The sequence below is a fragment of the Macrosteles quadrilineatus genome, unplaced genomic scaffold (assembly GCF_028750875.1).
Source record: "Macrosteles quadrilineatus isolate MER2022 unplaced genomic scaffold, UCM_ALF_1.0 Scaffold_5__1_contigs__length_97177068, whole genome shotgun sequence".
NCBI classification, from domain to species: domain Eukaryota; kingdom Metazoa; phylum Arthropoda; class Insecta; order Hemiptera; family Cicadellidae; genus Macrosteles; species Macrosteles quadrilineatus.
The window spans coordinates 24,357,452-24,379,472 of NW_026542598.1; the positions used below are offsets into that span (position 1 = coordinate 24,357,452).

At 32.6% G+C, this 22,021-nt stretch overlaps 1 protein-coding gene across 1 annotated transcript in view; it reads left to right on the forward strand.

The window, feature by feature from the left end:
* LOC128994241 (alpha-1,3-mannosyl-glycoprotein 4-beta-N-acetylglucosaminyltransferase B-like) overlaps positions 1-22,021 on the forward strand; it is a 109,203-nt gene that overhangs the window by 72,853 nt on the left and 14,329 nt on the right. Inside the window, exons 2-4 of the mRNA XM_054418644.1 lie at positions 11,050-11,166; positions 20,102-20,180; positions 21,001-21,275. Coding sequence (XP_054274619.1) covers positions 11,067-11,166; positions 20,102-20,180; positions 21,001-21,275 — 454 coding nt within the window. The 5' untranslated portion in view covers positions 11,050-11,066. The remainder of the gene's footprint in view (positions 1-11,049; positions 11,167-20,101; positions 20,181-21,000; positions 21,276-22,021) is intronic.

Consider the following 22,021-nt stretch of genomic DNA (forward strand, 5'->3'; position numbering starts at 1 on the left):
AATTGATTGGGACGAATAAGAATGAGTTTAAATGAACGAAAGATCAACCGCTGACTAAATCTGCTTATTTGTTAAGCCAAAATATGTTTTCGATTGGATAGTAAACCATTCAAGTAAGTTCAGTAAGTTTTGTGTCAATTTCAATCTGAGAATATTGCTGGAACGTTATTTAGATTTGAACCGACCAATACTAGAATTGTAGGAACTCTCAAATTATTATTTTAGAAGAGTCTGGAGTAGCAGGCCTAATTTGAATTCGATATTGTAACAGTCAAACAACAGAAAGAGCTATGCTAGTATCTATCAACAGAAAAATTCAACAATTACTAAATCAAAAGAAAATCTGCCTCACTTGGTTAAAAGCTTGTTTTACAAGGAACCAAGCTTCGACACAGGTTTATCGTAAAAAATGTAGAAAAGCAATAAGTGTTAGAGAGAGGAGCAGTGTGTTGACGCCAGCAGTCGAGTTTGATTTACGACTGGTCAACGTGATCATGCGAAACCCTTGTGGTCGTTTCGACCTATATACACATTTAGAAGGTCGTGCAGAAATTGCGCCAAAGAGTTCCTAAATTGCGCCAAGCCCAAGCTAGGTAGGGGTGAGGGGCAGAAGGAATGTCCTTGTTAATTTGTCATCCTAACCCAACCTACCCTAACCTAACAATATCCTATAACCTAAACTAACCTAACCTACTCAATTATACAGTGAAAGAGGGTCGCCACTTAGTGTAGTTAAGGAATGTATCGGGTGGCTCCCTGGAATAGTTGGAAATTCAGGATTACCCGACTACCTGACTCAGGTAAGTTGGCGCAATTAATACCCGCCCATTCACACACTTCATTTACATACACTCATGTACATATAATTCCTTGTAAAAACTCAATACCTCATTTATTTAACCAAGTAGAGACATATGTTCATGCATTGGTTACGTCAAAATATCATTAAGATTGCTATAGTAAAATTGATAAAAACACAAACTTAAACAATTTGATTCCAGTGATGATTTATATTCTTTAACATATATATATTTTTTCTAGCTGGACATTTAGGTAAATCAAATGTTTGGGCGCTGTATTAATATTGATCTAAAATCAACTATTTTAGATTCCTTTTGCATTTCATGTGGTTTAACTCTGCATTTCGATAATTATTTACTGTATTGTAACGGAGGTTTTTTTGATAAAAAGTTGTATGATAGACAGGGACAGGAATATTGAGTTCTTAAACTTTAATCGTGGTTACGGACAATGTTGAACTTGTCGATGTTTTATTTTAGGAAAGACGAGGTTTTGAAAGTGTAAAGAGATGGAAAAGCTCGAAAACCCGGTTTGCAAGTATGTCGTCTTTTAAAAGAAAATATCACTCTAATATTCATTAGTGAGAATCTATTTAGAAACAAGCCTGATGCTATCATAGACTGGTATGTGTTGGTCTAAAGGCAGAACGATTATTTCAGAACTTAAATTTAATTAAAATAAATAATTGTAATATCCGATCAGAGTATTACAAGTAAGCTCTGATACTTGTAAGATACTCAGAGCGATAGAGGATAACTTCATCCTTGCCCAATCAAGTGTTCCCTTTCAGAGATATCCTTTGAAACACATCCACTCAATGTTCTGGCGTCTTCAACTAACTGCTATTGATGACTCAACTGAAAGTGGATGGTGAATTCTAAGGATTGTTAAAATGTGGTAATATTAAAATGGATTGGCGAAACAGTATGTTTGTTAAGTGGTTCTCAAGTATATCATTCCTCGACTACTATAGTCATTTTGGTTTTACTATAGGGGTTTAAAGTTACACAACCTTTTAGCCATTTAACTCGGGCTTATATGAAAAATTGAATAGTGGTTGAAAAAAGCCATGCTATGCATTATACAGGGTGTTTGTGAACTCTCTCGAAAAATTCACAGGATTATTCCTTGGGTTAATACATGAATATTTTACATTATAAACATGGGTCGCCGGAGCCCCGTTTTCCGTCTGTCTGTCTGTATGTGTTTTTTATAAATAACCTTATAACTCGAGTTTGAATCAAGGTACAAACTTTAAATTTGACACACTTGTGTATGCTAACGTGGTACACAAACATGCAAAATTTCATTTTGTTGACTATAGCCGTTTCAAAATGGCGGCCATCTAAAATCTTTGACCTCAAATTACATGGAAACCACTAGAGTTACAAAAAAAACACAAGAATAACAAAATGTAGAAAATTTTATTCTAAATCAAATGACACCTAGATCTTAAAGATCGGACAACAAAAGCTGAGTTATTAACATTTTAAATAATTAATAATGAAAATGATATTGCTAGGAAACTATTAAAAAACTGTATCTTGCTTGGTGATTATAAAATAGGCCTACACATTCTTGTTACATTAGAATATTTCAACCATTAAAACATAAAAAATCTTTAAAATTACCTATAACAAATGGCAACATGCATAATGTTAGCAGGATTTAAACGATGACTACGTTAATGTTAATGCACCAGAGTTGGGCTACAACAATTGTTCAAGGTGTCGCCCTTCCACCTCGTTACAAAGTGTGATTCGACGACTTATCGATCGCCGAACATGAGAAAAATCTTCATTTTCTTCTTGAATTATAGCACTAGCTTCAACAATCCGTGCTGCCAAGTCCATTTCATCGTTTACAGGTGTGCTGTATACCAGCTCCTTCATACGCCCCCAGAGAAAAAAATCTATCGGTGTAAGGTCGGGAGATCGAGGAGGCCAAGGGACTGTCCTCCTCGCCCGATCCACTTCTGCCGATATGTGGCATTGAGGAAGTCTACTACTACCGCTCCAAAATGTGCCGGACATCCATCGTGCTGAAACCACATGTCCATTCGATCACCTATGGGAACGTCCTCCATCAGCTCTGGGAGAATGTCCCTTAAAAAAACCAAGTAGATCGCTAAGTTCAGTCTGTTTGGCAAAATGTACGGACCAATAAGGTTGTTGTTCAACATGCCAGCCCAAACATTGATTGAGAATCTTTTTTGATTTCTTCTCATGACAATAGCATGAGGGTTTTCAGCTGCCCACGTATGGTTGTTTCGGGAATTAAAAATGCCATCTCGAGTAAATGTGGACTCGTCTGTGAACAGTACTTTTTCTAAGAATCTTGGATCTTCAACAACTTTGTGTAGAAACCATCTAGCACTGTTCACGCGACGTGGATAATCGTCGGGATACATGGTTTGCACTTTTTGAAAACTGTACGGGTATAACCCGTTTTCTTTAAGTACTTTCCAAACAGAATGCTAACTAGAATCTACTTCACTTGCTACCGATCTTGTACTGGTGTTTGGGTTTTCCTCGAATCTACGTAAAACTTCTTCTTCAAAGTTTACTGTACGCACATACCTTTCTCGTCCAGTTTCATGCATATTGATTTTCAACGTACCTGTTTCTCTTAGTCGATTATGGACAGCAGCGAATGTTGCAGAATTTGGACACTGTCTATCCGGGAAGTACTCTTGATATAATCTTCTGGCTTGAAGACCGTTTCCTGATGCAGCGCCGTACATAAAGTGCATGTCACAATATTCTGATACAGTGTACATTACGTAACCTTAAACGGATCTCAATAGTTAAGGTAAAAATAGGAAACTTAATACATTAACCATCTAGTAAAAACATTAAATGTTGTTGTTAGGGCAAACCAGCTGTCTTACATTGTTGTAATAATTTAGAAAGGATCAGATGATTTTAAAGAATAAACAATAACAATTAAAAGCCAGTAAAAAAAATATTAATTATTAAAAAAATTAATAACTCAGCTTTTTGTTGTCCGATCTTTAAGATCTAGGTGTCATTTGATTTAGAATAAAATTTTCTACATTTTGTTATTATTGTGTTTTTTTTTTGTAACTCTAGTGGTTTTCATGTAATTTGAGGTCAAAGATTTTAGATGGCCGCCATTTTGAAACGGCTATAGTCAACAAAATGAAATTTTGCATGTTTGTGTACCACGTTAACATACACAAGTGTGTCAAATTTAAAGTTTGTACCTTGATTCAAACTCGAGTTATAAGGTTATTTATAAAAAACACTTTTAGACAGACAGACGGAAAACGGGGCTCCGGCGACCCATGTTTATAATGTAAAATATTCATGTATTAACCCAAGGAATAATCCTGTGAATTTTTTCGAGAGAGTTCACAAACACCCTGTATAAAATATTGCATTTCGTGCATACGATATCGATAAATATCTTACTCATACCATAGGCCTACGATGTGTTATAGTCGTAACAAACATTGGTTTATTCTCTTAAAACATTTTTATAAAATGTAAAAAGTTTTTTTGGTTTTAACAGCCTGGTTTTTAAATCTCATTTAAACATATTTGACAAGCGGGTGACAGTTTTAGGAGAAAATACAATTTTTTTATTCTGAAAATTCTTTTTTTTTATATGTGGTCTCTAGTATCTTCCTGCCCATCATGCCAAAAAGGCTGCAGCAATTCAGTTCAATTTTTATCCTAACGTTGCAACTTTTCAAGAGTGCATAAAGCATATTATTGTTTTTTATCTTATTACGCAGGGTTCCATATTTTCATACTAGAGTTCCATACCTTCAAAAGTACGAGGTAGAGCTATGAAAATGAAACGTTGATTTGTTCCTAAGTCATTATAAACAAAATTCACAAGGTGATTATTAACATGTTTTTAGTTCCAATTGAGTATATATCGACCAACAAAGCTCGCTGCATTGAATAAATAAAATTTCGCAACTCTACCTGTGTTGTAAGGTAATTTCGTGGCATTGTAGTTGAAAAATGGAAAAAATAAAATACTTTTCCATCGTGCTTATCTATTTCTCGATGACGTCAGTCAGTATTATGTAAGTATCAAAATCGCTGGAAATTTATGCCGAAGAATCTAGATGCAAGATACAAATTCCCTTACAAAAGATTTTTAGAATCCTTGCGAAACCTCTTTTGTTATGTAACTCGGTTACAATAGTGAGAATTTTAAAGGTTTCTTTGCCTTTGCTCGGCAAAGAAAAGAGACGTTGTATTATGTATACAGATCTATGAATACGTTTGGGACAGCCATTGTGCAAGAAATACTCTTTTCTGAGCTACAATAAATAATGTGTTATGCTATTTCTCGGGTAATTGCCCTTGGCGCTTTTCGTTTTGAGATTTTATTTGAAAAATTAACCACTTTTAGTTGAGTTTTATGCTAAAGGAAGTTTTTAAATGGATTTAGTTATTCTATTTTATAGAAAAAATAGCGTTTCAAATATAATAGGTTTAACCTTTGATATACTTTCTTAAATTGATTTCAAATCTTTTACAACTAAAGTCCAAACAGTAGGCTACACAGGACGCAATGTAAAAATTGTATTTTCCAAAATATTTTTGTAAACAGTATCCCTTCGTTGGTTATTTGCTAAGCAAGTTAAACCGTACCCAAGCGATTTTAGCGAAACCATTATAATTAGTTTTTTTTTCTTTTTTTGAGATAACATACAAAAGTAGGGGAACTGTGTTGTCGAAATTTATGTAAATACCCAAAATAGTTAAAACTTTGTTTTACGATTTTAACACAACTGTCGTCACCTATTTTTTCGTAGATTGCCAAAAGAGTAAAACATTACTTGCAAAAGATTTTAGCAAAAAACTTAGCACCCTTTTTTTGTTGGTAGATTACCAAAAGAGTTTTTCTACAACTAACCTAGATAACACCTGTTAATTCACTAACACATCATAACCTTTCATAACAGTCATATTCTTAAAAAAATATATTTCATCCGTGAACACTTTTACCTAAAATTGGCTATGCTTTGGATAAAATAAATAATCCCGAATTTCTCTGAGTTCACAAAGGTTTTGTGTGGCTTGGTAAAACTAGGCTTCCATAAAGCGTAATACATGAGCCATGACATGTGCCATTATTTAGAGGCTTACCACAGCGTAGTTTCAGTTTTGTGAACAATTCAGAGGATTAAACAAAATCATGTTATTTATGTTATCATATCCAAAGAATTTCATGACTTTTCTGTTGTAAATATAGCTAAATATATGTTTTAATGGTGTTCTCATTAGAAATTGTGGATTTATGTGTATATTTGGTGTTAAATTTAAGGTCTTGTTGCCATTTCTACTTTGAAAATGTGCCATGATGTCTACATTTGAAAAAAAAAAACATCTTCTGGGCTATGTCCCAATTTATTACATGTAATCAAATGTTTTTGGACACCAAATCAGACGATTAAAACTGTATTAAGATGTCAAATAAAATCATTTAAACCTAGTAGACAAATTATGATTAGAGCATTTAAACGACAGTGTTATGAGGATTGTACCCGGTCAATTCAAGATGGCGGCTAAACATGCTAATGTCCAGAACATGCCTCTACCTCTACGGTACAAGCTCTCAACATTCTAAAACTAATTGGTTTCCAATGATTGAAAGATGTTCTCTTGTTTTGAAAAAATATATTTATAGTACATAAGTACTGTGAAAACATTGAATAATCAGTCATCACACCAATTAGGACGTACATTTATAGTTTAAGTTAATAGTTTACAAATCACACAGTCAAAGATTGAAACTTACTCAATTTCGGTTGAATAAAAATTCACGAAATGGAAATAAATCCCAATTAATTGAACTAAAGTCTAGAATCAAAGAGGAGACGATAGTCAAGTAAGCATCGAGGAAAATTAAGATTGAATAGCCTTGGGGCTTATATTGATCCTAACGCTGTGGTTGAAAGAGTCTGAATCCCTCATTTAACCTTATTTGAATTCAAATAAATGCAAATCAAATGCAGGCGGTAATATGCGACTGCATTGCAAATTTGCTGCGTTGCACTAAACTTGATTTTGATTAAACGCTATTTCAGTTCGCTGTCATTGTGGTGCGTTAATTGGAAAGTTTGTAATGTTTGTGTAGTGTTGAGAAATACTTGTTTGGCTAATAATTTGCGATTTGTTGCTATTGAGGATATATAACTAACTATTTTATTCGTAAATACAGTACCTACAATAATATCAGCGTTACGCGTACTAAGAGGGTTAGACTTTAGGTAAGTTTAACTAGTGCAGTTAGATTTTAAGTTGAAACACTTTTTAATTGCAGTATTATACTTAATGATTTTTTTTTTTGTTAAATTATATCCTAATATGTAGTTTTGTGTGATTTTATGCCAGCAGAATTTCTTACGCTTTTTGTAAGGAATAGACGAAATTGAAACCATGGTATTATAATCATCACTACTATTACAATTTTATAAAATAATTTTTCCATCACTTGAAATTTCCACAATTATACCGTAATAATTTAGGAGACGACAAACATGTACGAAATAATATGTTACGATGGCGAGTAATTTTAACCAGTCATGCCCATCATAAGACCCGATTGGTGTTTACAATACAAGTGCACATACATCTTAAGCTATTGGAAGGAGTTTTTTATGTGAGCGAATTAAAAAGAAATATACGTGAGAAATAAAATAAATGGTAAACACTTATATGGGCACTTGAATTGACGAGGAAATAACTGTATGTTTATTAAAGTTAGGTTTGTTTCACTAATTTATTCTTCCTTATCCAATACGAATTGAATGTAAAATTTTACACAGACAAAAAATATTATTCAAATGAAATTGTACAAATGTTGATAATATTTCTGATAAAAATGTACAAAAGCTTAATTGTGAAAAACTATTTTTTCAAGCATCTCGTAAAAACTGCTTACAATCACAATCCATTAAAACAACTAAGTACGTTGGGTGATTCTCAGTTCTGAATATAAATTAAAATGTCGGTTAAATATAACTTTCACTTAATAAACATCTGAACCAAAATCAAAGAAAATATTCGATTATGTCAAAAGATAACTTGTTGAAAGTTTCTACTAAGAAGGGCTGGTGTAGCAATTCTCGGAGCTCAGTGCTATCCTCTGTCAAGGGATGGCTGGGAGACATACTTGATGTGATTATATGACAATGCTCCGGCCACTTAGTGTACCCTTGAGGCTACTGTGTTTGCAAGGTACGAGAAATGTAATTTAGTACATAAATTATATACGTAGGACACTAAAATATTTGGTTAGGTAATTATAAGGCAGATTCGAACCTGAGAAAAGTCAGCAGATTTTTGATGGTTCGAAATTGGACCCAGCTGTGATCATTGGGCTTTTGCCTGACGAAATAGCTGATCTTAGTTAGTAACAAAGCTACAGAGATCATCTCACACCAATACTCATCCTTCTAGGTGGCGTCCCGATCTCAGTTGATGATGATGACAATATTAATAATAATGATAAAAATAACAGGTGTCCAAAACCACCCTTTTAGGAGCACTGCCTATGCACAACATAATGGTGAATGAAACTTAGTGAATCAATCATATAGATAGACACCATTTAAATTATAGGTTAAGTAATATTATTCTATATCCATACAATTCTGTTGGTTGAAACCTGGGTTAGTGTCTATATATGATGAACGCAATATAGTGCTTCAAACTTAGACACCATTAAAATATAAGTATTAACTTTCCAATAGTCAATGGTATAAGATTATAAGGCAGGAGGTATAAGTAAATTCGAAGGTTGTAAGAGGAAAATATGATTTGGAAGTTTGAGACAAGGATGATCGTTAACTAGTCCAATAGTTTTAAGAGCAAACGAAAACCCAGTTTCGAAGTTAAATTTTAACATCTAATTAGCTACATTAATTTTATTGTGTGAATATATCATTCAGATTTAACTTGATCCTTATTTTAAGTACAAGTTTACTAAACGTATTGAACATAAATTACTGAAAACCCAACTCCTTTCTAAAGAGCCAAAAACTAAACATTAGCTACTTTACTTCAAAGCGCTTTGCCCCACACCATGTTCTTCTTACCCTCTCACGATCTCAATTTTGAGCTTTTGTAGCAAATTTGATAACCTAAAAAAATTAGCAATTTGTTTGCTAAATTGCAATGGGTTTGTGTATTTATTTATTTTTAATGTTTAAGTTGGTAAATGTCTACCCCTAAATACACTTTTAACATAAATTTACCACACAGTAAAATTGTATTAATTTCTGTTCCTATACAACTTTAAACTTCAATTACAAGAAACATTTAAAATCCTTGGTTTAATTTATGTCCGTCGTGGTGTTTTGGGAAATCATAAAAAAATGAAATCTGGAACCAAACACTTGTTTAAGAAGAATCCTTAAACATTTTACCCTCAACTGATAGTAAGTAAAACAGCTTTAGGTTTTTTGCCAATCTACTAGTAAGAGACTGATTTCGAGGTGGGAATCGGGTTCGATTCCAGACTTATGTCCTAAATAATTGAATTGAGAAGTGTGCACCTCTTTTCCTAAAAAAAATCCTATCATGCTTAAGAGTTTAATTATGTCATAAATGTTATTTCGTGAAGTTGAGTGGATGTTATTTAATGCATTAACTAGGGACGGGCTTAAAACAGTCAAGAACGATGTTAAATATTTCTCTCTGATTTTATTTTTATATAATACAACAATATTTTCTTCAATCATTTACCCCTATATTGTAAATGTCGACCAAACAGTCGTATCTATACAAATAGAGCTTCTTATGTACATAAAATGTTCGTACCTAAAATTTGTTGAATTAACTCAAAATCTATCGACTTTGTTTAGTCTAGTACAGTATCTGTTTGTTTAAAGGTAAACATTAGATAATAGAAGTAGAATCATACGAATACAGTGCGTCTTTGTTACTACGTACTTTTGAACTGAATCCTTTACGACAAGATTCTGTCTTGTAGTATTCTCTTTTTTTAATGTCGTTGTACAATCCATACAACATTACAATAATAGAGAAATCCATACTTATCTACTTTACTCAGCTAATACACCTATATGTTGTTACGTTTTTGAATAGTTTTAACATTTAACACAGAAAGTTGTTTCAGACATATTACGTTGTGAACCCTGTGTATTATTAGACAGTATCAAGCTTTGTGGGGTAGATTCGCCCTTCTGCCCTTGTCAGCAGCTAGGAAGGGCTGATGTTATCTTTGTATCTTCTGTGTAGCCAGACTGAATAAATGTTTTTTATTGCACGCGATCGAAACTTGCCAAACATTGTAATAATGAATTTTTAATGTATACCCGTCTTTGTTTTCATCTCTATCTTTGAATCAGATATGATCAAACGAGGTCAAATATGGATCGAGAAATATTAAGAAAACCATTAAGCTTAAAAAAATCCTCAGTATTTTCTATTTAATTAACAGTTAGTTGTGGTAGATTGATGGGTTTCTTAATAGGTTTTGAATAGTTTTTTACTCTCAGTTATCAGATTATGTTTATGCATGTTTCATCATGCCTGAATAGAAGTTGCTTGGTTAGTCTTATAACAAAGTTTTATGTAATTTTTCATAAATATATAACTTTATAATAAAATTCCTCATGTGTATTGATTTTAACTCCTTATTCATCACTTTTTCCTTTAACTTGAAGGCCTTTCTTGTAACAGCATGGATTTTACTAAATCTTTAAGAAAAATTTGCCTTAAGCCTAGTAAGGCAACCAACGACATAAAAATTCAATAATTTTGTCCTCAGATTCTGCAAAGTTCTGAACCTAAATATGTATAATCCATCACAATGTTTTCCATCATACTTGCCTGTAGTCATAAATTTTACTGGTGGATTTTTGCACTACAGATAATTTTTTTTTTATTATATCGTATCGCCACCAAACTGATCTTCTATACATATTTCCATAGATTGTGTTTTACAGTGGCTATTTAACCACACTATTTCAAAATTTATACTAAAGGATTTTCAAATTGAAGTGAAATGTGTGATTTTTTTGCATCCAAGACTATGCGCATGTGCAGAAGACTTCAACGGTTAGCAACTGTCGGCTTCCCATTCTTTGCGTCGCCTCTACAACCTAATATAACTTAACCCAACCTAAACTAACTTAACCTACCGTACTACTGCCACTATTTATCCTCTTTGATAAATACTGTTTTGTAAATGATTTCCAATTAATATCTTGATATTGTTTGTCGTTTGTCGCAGGTGCGGGTAACCAGGCCATGGCGCTGAGCCTTGCTGCGCTGCGCCGACGACACATCCTCTTCGTTCTCATCCTAGTCTTCATTCCGTGCAGCATCTTCGTGCTGTTTTCTCAGCCAGGTAATTTAGTAATTATAAATTATTGACAATAATTGTATATATAAGAGGGTTGGACCAAAGTGGACAGGTAAATTTCACCATAATGACAAATGTACACGTGACAAAAAGTAAAATACTTAAAGATGTAATCGTGTAAGGTAAGTTGTCAATATGCGTTTGTGGCTACAAGAAATAAAAAGAACGGCAACAAATGTGAAATGATGTCTCAGAGTATGATGATGACATCCATCATACTCAGTGTTCACCAAACAGGCATAGATATGTGTGCAGTCATAGTTATATTTCTGCACCACCCTGTATCGAAGTTTATCGCAGAATTTTGTATGGTACTATCATAAAAAATAGCGAGTCATGAAGTGTCTACAAACACTTGTTTTAAAGGATGAAAGTGGTTTACACTTTTAAACCATAATTTATTTTTATTATCTTCCCTCCACACTTGGCACATTTGACCGGGATGTTCTAGTATTTTGCTAAAAATCTGTGTGCGTCATCATTCAGGAATGCGTCCTATATGTCGGGCATAGTATATTTCATAACACAACTAGAAAATTTGAGACCATGTTTGAAGTCCGAGATTTATTGAGCATATGTTTATCGAGAATATGTATAGACCCACTTTCACTAATGTTTGTGAACGTCACTTTTTGCTATACTAAAAAGACTAATTATTTTCTTAATTAAAACATACATTGATTATTTCTCTATTACAGTTAGTTAGGAACATTACAAAACTCATAGCATTTTAAGGTCATGCCTTCAACTTTAAGTTAATATTTACTTTGGTTGTACCAGTTGTTGAAAATTGAAACAGTAGACAAAAAAAAATAGCAAATCATTGTTTTAGTCGGCAAAATCCCAGAAAGATAGTAAACATTACTTTTGTAATGTAAACATTCTTTTTCCGTAGTAAACAATGTAAAGATGAATTTTCGCAGGTGATATACATGTAACGAAAACAGGTTATTTCACAGTAGTTTAGCGATAATTTAATTTTTGTAATTGTAGCTACAGTACAAAGTTTCACATGAGAAATATCAATAATTAACTCCAGATGTTTTTCATTGGTCACGGTTTGTTATGCAGATAGATTCTCTTTGAAGGATTTTTTGATGGAAATTGAGACCATCGATGTGCATTTGTCATTTTGAAATTAGTCTTTTATTTGATTTTTTTTTACAAATGGTTTGTAAATGCATGAAATTGTATGAGTAGAAGGGCGAATGATTTTTTACAATGTTCTCCTCTGTAAAGCCCAGATATCCCCAAAGTCTGAAGATGAAGGATCGAAACTAGTTTGACGAGAGATGAATAGCTTGACAGATTGTCCTATTAATTACATTACAAAGTCCAATGATCAATCACTGGTATACAAGCTGTCAAGATCCCTAACTACGGTAATCCGTCATCGAATTTAATCCATTTTCTATTAAATTTTGTCCTAAATTTAAAACTTGACTGAATTTGTTTTCAAAGTTAAAATTAAAATTAATTTTCGAGTTAACGGTATTTTCCTCCTTTAATTTCAAACTTTTCTTTTAAAAGGCCCAATTTTTAACTTGAAAATATTTTTCTAAACAAAAGATTATAGTGGAGAAAACACTGTCAACATTGGTTTGAAAATGTTTGTTGTAGAAACTGTTTACAAAAATACATATAACACCTTTATTCTTAATAATATGATAAATAGGTTTACATAGCTTATAAATTCGACATATAGCTCAATTTTGTAAAGGTTGTTTAGTTTTAAAATTGAGCTGTATGTCGTATTTTTTAGATATGTAAACCTATGTATCAAATTGAATATAACAGCTCAGGAGCTAGAATGGAAATGCATTTTAATTTATTCTTTAGCCTTAATCATAAAAATCACATGTTAACAAAAATTTTCATAAAATAATGTTACACGATTGTCATAGAATCTTCAATTTTTGGTTTGTACGTCTGAAAACAGCGTTCACATAAAGTGATTCATTTCAACTGCACTGTATATTAGAAACTATCTAAAAGCTTGATCATAACGCTCAAACAAGTTTATAAGATGTTTTTGTTTGCTTTGTCGAATATTTCCTATCTAGTTGGATGTAACTTAAGTGGCAGAATAGTGAAATTTGTGAAAATAAATGATTTAATCGGAGTCAACCAAAAAATGACCATACTAGGGGTAGGAGTCAATAATAAAAAATGTTTTCTCAGAAGCCGACTTTCCGTCTTTTGGAGAAATCCATTCACTAAAAGTCAAACAAATAAAATAAAAAAATATAAACCCAAGCTTACGAGAAAATAGAAATAACAGTGGCGCCAAATCTGTAAACTGTGTGTAACTGTGTATGTTTGTGTGTGCGGTGGTGGAATTACTGCTATTTTCATTGTCTTCTGAAAATACCCATAAAAGTGTCATCACCCCTTCACATATCATCATACGATTCGAAATAGACGGAACTCATCCAAAAATCCCCTGAAGCACCTCTTACTTCTGTAGCACTCACAAACATTTTACGATCCACAACTCTAGACAAAAGATGTTGAATAGGTAACCAGTGTTAAATATTTGTCGAGGAGGTGATGTAAAACGGACACGCCAGTTTGTGCTTGTGAGCTAACAATACAGAAGCAACAAAGCCAGAAGCGAGGGGTGCTCAATTATGCACAAGCCTTCTGTTTGCATGTTCCCCCGGCAAACAAAAATCTATAGCTTCCCTCTTGCATTTTAAAACGCCAGTAATCATTCAACAGTTCAATATCTAGTCTCTTAAGAGTTTTCATTCAGGAAAGTAGTAATACAATACTAACCATACTCCGTTCACAATATTCACGGTTCATATTAGATGGTTTGGGGGAAGTTCTCCCATCACTTTTTTGTATTAAAAAAAAAAAACACCAAAGCAGTGCTTAGTGTTGTTGCTTAATCACCTGTTGAGCTATCAACAGCTATCAATCAGCTATCAACTATCAACTATCAACTATCAACTATTATATTAATAGGCAAGCATGTTTCATTTAAACCTTTTTTCTCAGCTCGTGTGCATCGCAGGGAAATTCTATGCATACTCTTAGAAAGATATTTTCCTGTAGATGTGCAGAATCCCTTAATAAATTAAAATAGGCTCATAAATAAGCCCAAAAAATGAATTTGAAATTTAAAACAAAGTAACATGGTCCTTTTGTATTGCCATGCTGGTGACAAAATAACAACGAAATATCAACAGAAAATCAAAACAAATGGAAGCAATCACATGATTCATTTACAGCGTTGGGTAAAAATAAAGTCTGTACATTAGTACATTACATATTTTTGGTCGAGTTTTCGACCACTGGACGACCTCTAGTTATTATTATTTTAAAGAAGGTTCAAGTAAAGGGGATGGATTTCTTCCCCTAAAACCGCTGAATTTCTCCCCCTACCATTGTGAATGAAGTGTAGTAATAGAAAGTAAAACAGTTGTGATTTCTTTAGGTTCCTATTTTTATATACTAGGGGAAAACTATGGGGCTTGTGTAGAACTCATGAAAACAAATTAATTATTTAAAAATTACAACTTCTGGAAAAGTCATTTTAGACTACTGTAGCAATTAATAAGGTACCTCATATAGGTAAAAGGGTACAAAGTAACAAAGTTTTTTTTATCTTTATACATTTTATCCTATATTTGTATCTTTTATCACAATTTTATATACATCCCAATCTTATCTTTTCCCACTAAGTTAATCTATTTCCTGGCTCATGAATCTTTACCTTATCATTATATTGCTATCTAATCTTTTAATATTATTTACAAATTAATTTTCATTTAATTTTTGATTGATTTAACAATTAATATTCATTAAAACTTAATAAAATACTGATACAAATCGACTCAAATACAATGTTCTTATGGTATTGTGACAGTTAAAAAATATTAATGTAAAATACAATTATAAAAAAAAAAAAAATCCCTCACTCATAGTAAAACATTACATTACATTACATACCTTATCATTATATTGCTATCTAATCTTTTAATATTATTTACAAATTAATTTTCATTTAATTTTTGATTGATTTAACAATTAATATTCATTAAAACTTAATAAAATACTGATACAAATCGACTCAAATACAATGTTCTTATGGTATTGTGACAGTTAAAAAAATATTAATGTAAAATACAATTATAAAAAAAAAAAAAAATCCCTCACTCATAGTAAAACATTACATTATTTTGCATATAACGTTGGGGGAATATAAAACAGGTAAAGAAAGAGAATATCGCGAGACCTTGAACGCTTTTCTTTCACAATATTTTATGATCCACCTTCATTAACGTCAGCTGAAATTTCTTTAACCTTCATCTAAATTGTGTGCTGTCTTCAAAGAGTCAACTTGTCATATTTAATGGACGGCGTTAATCTTGATTGCATTTTAGAAATAGTAGAATTCCACTGGAAATGTTTCCTAGACACTACGTTTGTTTATAGCGAAACTAAGTACTAAGCACAATCCAAGTGTTTTAGTGCTTTGTGATCGATAAGGATCAAAAAGAAATAAAATTAACTCCTAAAACAAGCTTAGTGTAAAGTACGTTCTTGCTAAATAACAATTTGTTTCCAGTTGACATAATCTGGTTGGTAACAATAGTTAGTGTAATGAAACAATGTCATCTACGATTTTCTATGTATAAATGACTATTCCAGTGTTATTTTGTTTTGTGACGCTAAGCGTCTGGGATTGTTTTTCACATTACTTTATGCTAGACCTATCGTTGCGGCATCACTTAAAAATCCATCGGTGATTTGGCGGGTTTGAACCTAAGACCTCAGGGACCAAAGTCTTGCACTCTACAACTAGACCAGCTAGCTCATAGACTCATTTAGGATTTCAAACCTTAATGGGCAATCTTTCAAAATCTTTTTTAACACAAATATCACAATAACAAAATCTTTTACTTTACTTAAATAGTTACATTTTGTCAACTTAGAGGATGGGTTCCAGTACAAACTAAATAAAAAGTGTTTAAATGTATAAGCATTGACTTTGATACTGAAGCAGACATGCCAATTATATAGATCAGTTATAGATACTTTATAATCAAAGAGCAATTAATTTGTGTAATTAATTTATTATAGACTATGCTGCTCTTTAAAGTCTGTTTTCTCTTTTAGCTTATTCATCGTGTGATGGTTTTTAATAAGTCGGCCTTTTCGATTGGCACTATTAAAAAGTTTTATTTGTAAGAAAAGGGTATGTCAACTTGAAAGTGTATTGATGATAAAATAACAAGTATAAATTCATAAACAAAAAGGAAAACTATATGACTACTTCAAAACATTACTATTTATAATATATTGTTTTTTTTAAGTAAGTGCATTGTATTGTTGCACTAGTTATTATAACTTATGAAAGTGGCGTTGTGTTGCTTAACAACATGTTTACACTTGTAAACATTCACCATATCAACCAAACAACCACTAACATTGTGTTCCTGTGCATACCATATATACCTCTGCTTCAACAATCGACCCTTATTCTTCTGGTAAAACCTGCATTAAATCAATTTCAAAAAGTTTGCAGCTTTAATGATACATATACTCTTACAATATAAAACTTAAGCCACAATATATAACTTAACTTAAGACTTGTACTTTTCAACATGTACAAGTCTAAATTATCAGTATTGATTAACTATGACATCGACTGTTTAATAAAATTTTTAAGTTAACATGGTATGATGACGAAAGTAACTGTCCATGTTATAAAATGTTATCCTTTTACGTTCATAAAATCTTATGGTGTCACACATACTCTATACCCAACAGTGTTTTTATACATAATTTTTAATTTCTCTTGATTCTATCCCGGAATGATTCTCCACTAGGCTAGCTCTAGAGGGGGTTGCGGCTTGTCTGTTGGATAAGAATCATAAGTGATTGGCGGGATTTGAACCCAGTACCTTGGAGACCGAAGTGCCACGCTCTACAACTAGACCAGCTTGACTCGTTACCCAATTTGGTTGGAACCAATGTGTTCATTTAATTATTTTGGGTTCTTTATACTAATCATTTGTGTATTCTTGTGAACTTTAAAACACAACATAGTTCAATGCGTTCATCACATTTTCCACTTAAACTCAAATTTTGCAAACCACGCTTCAAAAGTGTTAGTCTTCACAGGTTAGGAACACATTTTCAAAAATAAAAATTGATAGCTACCATAATCTGAAATACAATAAAGTATTTATGAAAATTTGAAGTGTGATTTTTCAAAATCAACAATGAACGATTTTCATCTAAACTAACTTTGTGCAGAATCGATCAATAACTCAATAATGTAACTGTGAAGCTTAAACGATTTTTAATTTATCCTAGATTGAACTCATTTTAACCAGAAATGAACCTAGATGAATTTTTACCCGTGATACTTTTGAATTAACAGCAAAAGTTAAATGCCCAATTAACATTATTGTTCTGTAAGTTGAACCGAGCGAAAACCAAAGAGAAATGTTTGCAATCAACTCAAACCTCGCTCTTTTAAACCAACAATACCTGTTTAATTGCCTCATTTTGCATTGTAATATCTCTTATTCCTCCTTGACTGTGCTCAAGGAAAAGTTTTATACTTTCTTATTTCAACTGTAAGTTTTGTAACAAATTTTATTTGGAATATTAATTACTTATTGTTATATTTTAGAGGCAGTGAAATATTAAAAACATTGTAATTTTAATTAATAAAAGTTTTAATTTAGTTTGGATCCTGCTAACAAGGTTAAACTCAGCAGACTCAGCTTAAAATATTACAGTATAAACAAATTGCTTACAAAAAAATTATTTTGCTCAAACTGAATTGCTACATCCTTAAAAAATAATGGTTGTTTTCAAAAAATTGCTGAACGTTTTAGCAAAATCTGAAAAACTACCTCGATGCGATAATGGATTTAGGTCAGAAACCTTCCAACTTTGTGATAAATGGTTGGGTTCACAAACCACCTCACAGTGGAGTTGAATAATGTTAAGTCTAATATCAGGCTTAAGAGTTCTTGAATTCTAAGTGCTTCTCTAGAATAAGAAGGCTTTACAAGAGGAACCTTGTCACCTTCATTATTTCTAGATTGTTATTCTTACGCAAAAGCTACGTTAAAGCTTTTTAGGATAATTATAACGATGGATGATTACAGTTATGTTGCGAGAATAGTTATACAACATTTTTATGTGTGTGTTAATGCTTTACAGCAGCATGGACCATCTATCTATCTATATATTAATAGGCAAGCATGTTTCTTTAAAACCTTTTTTCTCAGCTTGTGTGCATCGTGGGGTAAATCTGCGCATACCGTTAGAAAGCAATTTTCCTGTAGGTGTGCAGAATCCCGTTATAAATTTAAATAGGCTCAAAGATAAGCACAAAAAATTAGTTAAAAAATTTGAAAAAATTAACATGGATCTTATGCGTTGCCATGCTGGTGACGAAATAACAACGAAATATAAACAGAAAATCAAAACAAATGGAAGAAACTCCAATCACATGTTTTATTTACAGTGTGGGGTGAAAATAGAGAAGTGAGTACATTACATATTTTTGGTCGAGTTTCGACCACTGGACGACCCCTCGTCTATATATTAATAGGCAAGCATGTTTCTTTAAAACCTTTTTTCTCAGCTCGTGTGTATCGTACGGAAAATCTACGGATACCGTTAGAAAGCTATTTTCCTGTAGGTGTGCAGAATCCCTTTATAAACTAAAATAGGCTCAAAAATAAGCACAAAAAATGAATTTGAAATTTTAAAAAATTAACATGGGTTTTATGGGTTGCTATGGTGATGACGAAATAACAACAAAATATAAACAGAAAATCAAAACAAATGGAAGACATTCCAATCACATGTTTTATTTAACAGTGTGGGGTGAAAATAGAGAAGTTTGCACAAAACATACTTTTGGTCGATTTTTCGACCACGGGGCGTGCTCTCGTCTACATTAACGGGCAATATTGTAACAATAATTAACCTGCAAGCAACTTGATTTTGTTGATGTATTAAACAGTTTAGTGATTGATACTATTATTAAATTTTAATGATTATGACACCCTCATGTTATTGTTATGTCTCTTTTTAAATGTTGATTGGACCTACATTTCACATTATGAAATGTGAATTAATGAAATTACGCACCAGCATTATTTTAAGCACCCTTGTGAATTAATGAAACAACTGCATAGTCTCAAATCAGAAATTTCACCAAAATTTCTTGTTTTTCTAACGTTATAAACATATTGTAAATGAAATATTTTAAAATTGATTTTTAAAGTTTGAAATTCCCTTAATTTATTACAATAACTGTACCTTATCAAATATTTAAAAAAATACTGTGACTTAAAACTTTTTACTCATTAAGATCTGAACAAAATATGGTTTCAGGAATTTCCTTAGATATTTCTTTTACTACTGTTTCCTCTCTATATAATTTACAAAGAAAACAGGACTAACATTAACTTTTTAGAGTCACCGTGAACTTTTACTTGAACTTTTGCAATCTTTTTAACTTTTCCGAGTTTTTCATAATTCTTAATAAACATAATCATCTTTAATACTCTTAATGTTTAAAATGTTCTTTGACAGTTAGTCTGTGGTTTGAATGTAACTGTAGTGTCAAAAAATACATTTCTCACATTATCTACTCTGTTGGTGTGCCAACCAGCTAAATCATGTAAATGTCCTAGGATTTTTTCCTGTGAACAAACAGAACAATGGATCTGTGCAGGCTTACAGGTGTATCCTCATTTGGTATAATAATATTATAATTTGAAAACATCACGTATATCCAATTGCATTCTTGTCATTTGTCCACAGTAGGCCAGCCTTTTCCTTTCAGTACCCAATACATTAGTTGCTACAAGAGAATAGTATGAAGGTTTACAGGATTTAATATTCTTTGATCTTATAATGCTTTTTCTGTCCCCAGATATGACTCAGGAACAAGCTGTGGTGCAGAGGATAGCAGAGTTACAGTTGAAGTTGCAGCATCTGGAAGCCATGTACAGGTGCGGATATACTTAGTTAATCATCTGAAACAAACATAAAAGAGCAATAGGGAGTTAATTTGAAAGTCAGATATGTTTGTAGGTCCGACTTTAAAAACTGATGTCTTTGGATCTTTTTTCTGGTTGTCTTTTAAACATTAGGACATTTATGAAACATTCACTAGGTAAACCTGGCAATATGTGACATTTGGGAGACCCCTGAACCAATTTTTGTCTGCACCGGTGCACATTTCTTTATTATAAAATACAAAGGCTAATTATTCACCAATGGCTTCCTATGGGTCGATGTGTGGTTCTAAAGTGTAATAACTCTGTTGAGTATTACATGTGTTCTACATTTTGTGTTCTACAGACCCGATTTCCTTAAATTTTTGGTAAGTCTATAAATATTTGATTTATCAGATACTGGAATCACTCAACTTTCTATGTATTTTTCTACAATTCATACTCTTTGAGCTTGCAAAAACACCATGTTGCATCCTATCCACAATAAATTCCCAATAACACTGGACTGCCTAGTCAAAAATGTATATCAGCTGATCGGCAATGAGGTAAAGAAAACCAACCTACTGATAAGTGTTTATCGCTACTTGTAAATTGGGATGCGTAAAAAAAACAAACTGTTATAGTTTGCTTTTGGTAGTAATTCAAATCATTCATTATATTTACATGTTTAATCAATCCATTTACTTGCAGCCCAAGTAAATCCTTTACTTGCCGAGTCATTGTCCTGTTCCACCCCAACTTGAGACGGGGTTTAGTTTAAATTATTTTAAAAATTAGATTATAATAGTCAATCATCTAAAAACATGCATTTCAGAGAGAGGGAAGAAGATGTGCACGTGCTGACACAGCAACTAGGTCAGCTGCTGATGGAGACGGTACCTCCTGGTGGTAACCTCAGCACTTCACTGCCTCTGCAGCTTAGTCCTGAGGCTCGTACATTGCTGAGGAACATGACAGGACTGAGGCCGGGTGGAGGAGATGCTGCACAAGTGCTGAGACTACCCTCTGCGTACCACTTCCTGCCACATCTACTGCTGAGTCCATCCAGTCTACGGCCTGCTATCAGCATATCCAGGGGACGGTCTGGAGGTGAGTTAATTATACATACATTGCTGAGGAACATGACAGGACTGAGGCCAGGTGGAGGAGATGCTGTCCAAGTGCTGAGACTACCTTCTGCGTACCCCTTCCTGCCACATCAACTGCTTACTCCAATTTCCATATACAAAATGGTTTGATACTTTTTTAACCCTCCGAGTGTCCCTTGTTTTGGCCTTAATGTCTGCCTATTTTTTGCTCATTTGCAAGGTTTTATTAAAACGGATCTGAGAAGCTTGAAAACAATGTTAATTATACTGTTCTATATACCATTTTGTTTGGAAAATCATGGGCTTCAATATTATACATAGAACATAAGGAACATTTGTTTCAAAAAAAATATTTTGGAAAATTAAAAAAAAAAAAAAATAAGTTCGCGCTCAATGAAATTGTATAAATTAAAGGCCTATAAATATTTGAAAATAGCCACTTTGTTCTAAATTTTATGAGGATTACAAATATGTAATAATATAAGGAAGTAGATTTGCAAATAAATAAGTTATGGGCAAAAAACAGATTTCAGTACATAGCGTTTAGCTAAGAATGCATAGCCTAACCATAGCTAGGAATCTGGCTGATAATTTACATCAATATCACTACCTACTTCTTAAGGATCATCAACCAGCCCTTCAAAATCACTTAAATCTTCTTATAATGCACCACGTATATCACTACTTTTGATTTTTAACACTAAAACAATGATAAACGTAACAAAACACATCAGTCATCGGTCCGAG